Source organism: Microtus ochrogaster, chromosome 5 (assembly GCF_000317375.1).
Source record: "Microtus ochrogaster isolate Prairie Vole_2 chromosome 5, MicOch1.0, whole genome shotgun sequence".
NCBI lineage: Eukaryota > Metazoa > Chordata > Mammalia > Rodentia > Cricetidae > Microtus > Microtus ochrogaster.
The window spans coordinates 38,510,929-38,515,522 of NC_022012.1; the positions used below are offsets into that span (position 1 = coordinate 38,510,929).

Here is a 4,594-nt window from a genome sequence, read left to right on the forward strand (position 1 = left end):
TTCTTCTTCTTCTTCTTCTTCTTCTTCTTCTTCTTCTTCTTCTTCTTCTTCTTCTTCTTCTTCTTCTTCTTCTTTTCCTTCCTTCCTTTTTTTTTTAATGTTGGAATCTAACTTGCAAATCTAAACTGGGGAGGGGTAGGAAGAATGTTTTCTCCTCTGAGACGTAAAACTGCAGTGCAGGTGTCAGTTTAAGAAGGGAGCAGCCATCGGAGGCTCACTTTGGATTTAAGGCAATAGGAGGTCTTACTGTGTTTGATTGACAGTAATGATGGTCGCTTAATATTCATCCTCTTAGTGCTTTGCAAGCAGGTAACCCTTCCTGTTGGACGTACCTGCTACTGTTGATCATAATACAGACCTGTCAGTACAAAAAAATAGCTGTTGCCAGAACAGATAAACAACTTCGTGTGATAAGCAGCATTTGTGCGCAAGTCGATGTATAAAGTTTTTTTTTGTTTCAACAAACAGTGTTTGCTAACAAAACTTGAGATCTCTTTTGACTTTAGAATTTTGGGTTTGGGATACATTGGTGCATGGGAAAAAATAGCACAGATTAAGCTAGGCTTTTTTTTCTTTTTTCTTTTCTTCTTTTGCGAGAGGGTGGAACGTAAGGGGGTTAAAAGATAAACCAAAGGAGTTGGGCTTATGTTTTGGTCCTTGGCAATTTTTTATTTATTAAATTTTAGAATCCTATTTGAGGAACAAATAGAGGTTTCAATTTTTTCTTAAAAATAACTGTTAATTAGACTTGATACTCTGGGTGATTTGGGAGAATTTTATTAAAGCTTCAATTTTGTTTAACCCTTTGGGGGTTTTGTTTTTCCCTCCTTTAACTATAGAAAATTTCATTTTTTTAAAAAACAGTGTTATTTTAAATTAGGATATACTGTTCTGAAAAACCTTACTGAAAGGCAACAGTCAGTTTTTTTGTATTGAGGTGTTTTGGTTTGGTAGTTAGAGGGGTCTTAGAGTTTTTCAAGCAAAAGATTTCTTACATGTAGACTGCTCCATACAGATCTTTTGACCGCTTCATTTATTTGGTAAGAACAAAAGCTCTATTAAAAAAAAGAAAACTTTCTGTAGTCAAAACTGATAATCTTTTTGTAGTATTTGAAGCAGTTTTTCTATTTAAAATCTCTTGGCTGCTGTCAGAAATAGAAAAATGTAAGTGAATTGTCTTGCTTTGTTTAAATCTAGATTTACATTAAGTAAATTGAGTAATATTTCAAGTCTTAATGCAATTAATGTAATGGTTTTTGGAGGTTGTAGGACTTAGAGAAAATTCATCAGAGGAGATTGAAGAACAGATTGTTATTTGACGGTGAACTTGAATTCTGTCAGTAGTGTCTTTCTGCCTCATTTTCTCTAGCTTACTTTGATCTTGAAAATTTGAATGTGAGGTTGGAGTCCTTGTAGATTGGGGTTTGAAGGCAGCGCCTCACTCAGTCTTTCTTATGTCAACTAGTGATTTGGCCTGAGTGTGGCTGCTAGTCGACCTTTAAAAGATAAAATTGTAAAGGAGTTCTTTAGAAGGGAATGGCTTTACACCCTGACTTTGCTGTTTGCTGACTGAATTTTTTTCTTTGTTTCAGATTGAAGTGAGTGAATTCAGATATACTTCAAGCTTGTTAGAGGGCTTAAAAAATAAAGAGTTGATTCGGTGCATGAGAGCAAGTTAACTACTGCTGCCTGCCGTTCAGAGACTTACAGGTGCTTGCCTGAATTGCAATAAAGGACTCATATATTGAGCAAGACTTATTTATCTCTTCATTTTGGAGAGCCTCATAAACTGTTATTACAGTTTCTCTACTGACTTTCAAAAATTTTGAAGTTTGAAAGAGACACCTTTGCAGTTAACAAAGCATGAGCACGGCCAGAACAGAGAACCCTGTTATAATGGGTCTGTCCAGTCAGAATGGTCAGCTGAGGGGCCCTGTGAAGCCCAGTGGTGGCCCTGGAGGAGGGGGCACACAGACACAGCAACAGATGAACCAGTTGAAAAACACCAACACAATCAATAACGGCACTCAACAGCAAGCACAGAGCATGACCGCCACTATTAAGTAAGTGTTAGAAGAAAAACTTATAGGCCACAGTTTCTGTTTATTTTTTTTGACTACGTAATATTAACCATTTTGATTGCAGATGACTTTGTCATGGTCTGTAGATATTTGTAGTAGAATAATGTATTTCTGCCATAATTAACTCAGCAAGTGATGAACATAAGCATCTATAAATTGCTATGTTAAGAAATAAATGTACTGTTTGTATAAATGTGAACAAAAGGATCCCATTCTGTTTGGTTTTTTTTTTTTTTTTGAGCTAGGTTTACTCTGTAGCCCAGGCTGACCTGGGCAGTCTTGCTGTTTCAGTCTCCCAAGCACTAGGGTTACAGGTGTGAGGCGCCACACCCTACTCTTCTTTTTAGGTGAGGGGCTTTCTAATGTTACCATGGCAGTTTGCCCGAGTTTATACAACAGGTAAAGGCTGATTGAAAGTTTGAAAACTAAAATTTATTTGCAATAACAAAAAATTTTTTGAAATTTTATGTGCATGGTCATTTCGCCTGCATGTATGTCTCCATGCTATGTGCCTGCCTGGTGTCCATAAAGGCTAAAAAAGTGGGTTGGATCCACTGAAACTGGAGTTGCTGGTGGTGGTGAGCCTCCTGGTGGGTGCTGGGAAATTTAACCCCCTGAAAAAGCAGATTTAAAGATTCAGACTTATTTCATTTTTTAAAGACAGAGGCTAACTGGATGGTAATGGCAATGCATGCCTTTAATCCCAGCACTTGGGAGGCAGAGGCAGATGGAGTTCTGTGAGCTACAGACCAACCTGGTCTACAAAGCGAGTTCAGGGACAGCCAGGAAGGACTACACAGAAACCCTTTGTCTTGGGGGGTGGGGGAGAGACGAAGGAACTGGCATTCTAAAAATGGATTTATAAGGATTTAACATGTAAAACTTCATTCAATGGAAGTTGGGCTTCTGTTAAAAATATAGACGTACATAAAATGGTTTAACATCTACAGATCTTTATATATGATACTTAGTTTATTGACTTGTTTGTGTGTGTTATTTTTGTTTTGTTTTTTTTAAATGTTTATTTTTTATGTATACAATATTCTGTCTGTGTGTATGTCTGCAGGCCAGAAGAGGGCACCAGACCTCATTACAGATGGTTGTGAGCCACCATGTGGTTGCTGGGAATTGAACTCAGAACCTTTGGAAGAGCAGGCAATGCTCTTAACCACTGAGCCATCTCTCCAGCCCCAGTTTGTTTTGTTTTTGAGATGATGTCTTTGTACCCCTGCTCTGATTGAATGCTGTGATTATAGATGTGTGTTACCATCCTGAGTTTGAACTGTATTATGGTTTTCGTAATCTGAGTCTTTCTAGGGAAAAGTAGTCTTCCCTGGCTACTATAATATTTAGATTATTCCTATGAGAGTCACTGCCGGTCTGTAAGAATTCCCACTGTTTTGTTGTGTTTTTTTTTTTTTTTTTCTTTTTCGAGACAGGGTTTCTCTGTGGTTTTTGGAGCCTGTCCTGGAACTAGCTCTGTAGACCAGGCTGGTCTCGAACTCACAGAGATCCGCCTGCCTCTGCCTCCCGAGTACTGGGATTAAAGGCGTGCGCCACCACCGCCCGACTGTTTTGTTGTTTTGATACAGTACCACACTATGTAACCTGCTGGCCTGGAACTTGAAGATCTGCCTGCCTGTGCCTCCTGGTTGCTGGGATGAGTGGCACAGTGGAATTGGTTTTAACAACTCTATAGAAATGGGAATATTTTATAAATTGTAGTTTATTTTAATACAAATAGGCAAGCAAAATTGAGGCTCTTTTCAGTTCCTAAGGGCAGATGTCCACTTTAGTATGAAAGTATTGTTCACTTAAAATTTTTGATTTGGGGTAACAGTTTTTGCTCTGGGATTTTCTAAGTGTGTCATCTCTTTGAAGAGTTCTGGGTTTTGTCAGCTGTTTCAGAACTCTTTAGTACTTACCTCCCTCACCTGTTTGCTCACTTTGATTCTCACTTTTAAGATATATTTGAGTATAATTTGTGAGCCAGTTTTTTTTAAAAGATTTATTTTTTATGCATATAATATGCTGTTGGCATGTATGCCCACATGCCAGAAAGAGGGCACCAGATCTCATTACAGATGGTTGTAAGCTGCCATGTGGTTGCTGGGAATTGAACTCAGATCCTCTGGAATAGCAGCCAGTGCTCTTAACCTCTGAACCATCTCTCCAGCTCCTATGAGCCAGTTTTTGCATTATATTTTTTATATTATGCATTGTTGAATTTGTGTGGCAAGCTATTTTACTAGGTGGTTATCTAGTGTTCAGTGATGTCTGCAGAGGTTCATGAGTTCAAGCCAGCCTGGGCTATATAGATACAAGTTTTTATTTAGATTTTAAAAAAAAAAGAAAGAAAGAAAGGTATCTGTGTTAGGCTATTTGCTTTTAATGTAAGCTCTAGCGTTAGACAAATCAACCTTCGGGGTGCTCTGGGGACAGTTTCAAGTGTCTCCAGGTCTTATTTTTGTTAGTACTATTTTACATAAATTACTTATTTGCTTTTTTTTTTT

At 37.9% G+C, this 4,594-nt stretch overlaps 1 protein-coding gene across 5 annotated transcripts in view; it reads left to right on the top strand.

Moving 5' to 3' along the window:
• The window catches only part of Ddx6 (DEAD-box helicase 6), a 42,044-nt gene that overhangs the window by 1,770 nt on the left and 35,680 nt on the right, over positions 1 to 4,594 (top strand). For all 5 annotated transcript variants that reach the window (XM_026779080.1, XM_005347197.3, XM_005347196.2 and 2 more), the window contains exon 2: positions 1,593 to 2,063. In XM_026779080.1, the coding sequence (XP_026634881.1) occupies positions 1,864 to 2,063 (200 nt within the window). In that variant the 5' untranslated portion in view covers positions 1,593 to 1,863. The remainder of the gene's footprint in view (positions 1 to 1,592; positions 2,064 to 4,594) is intronic.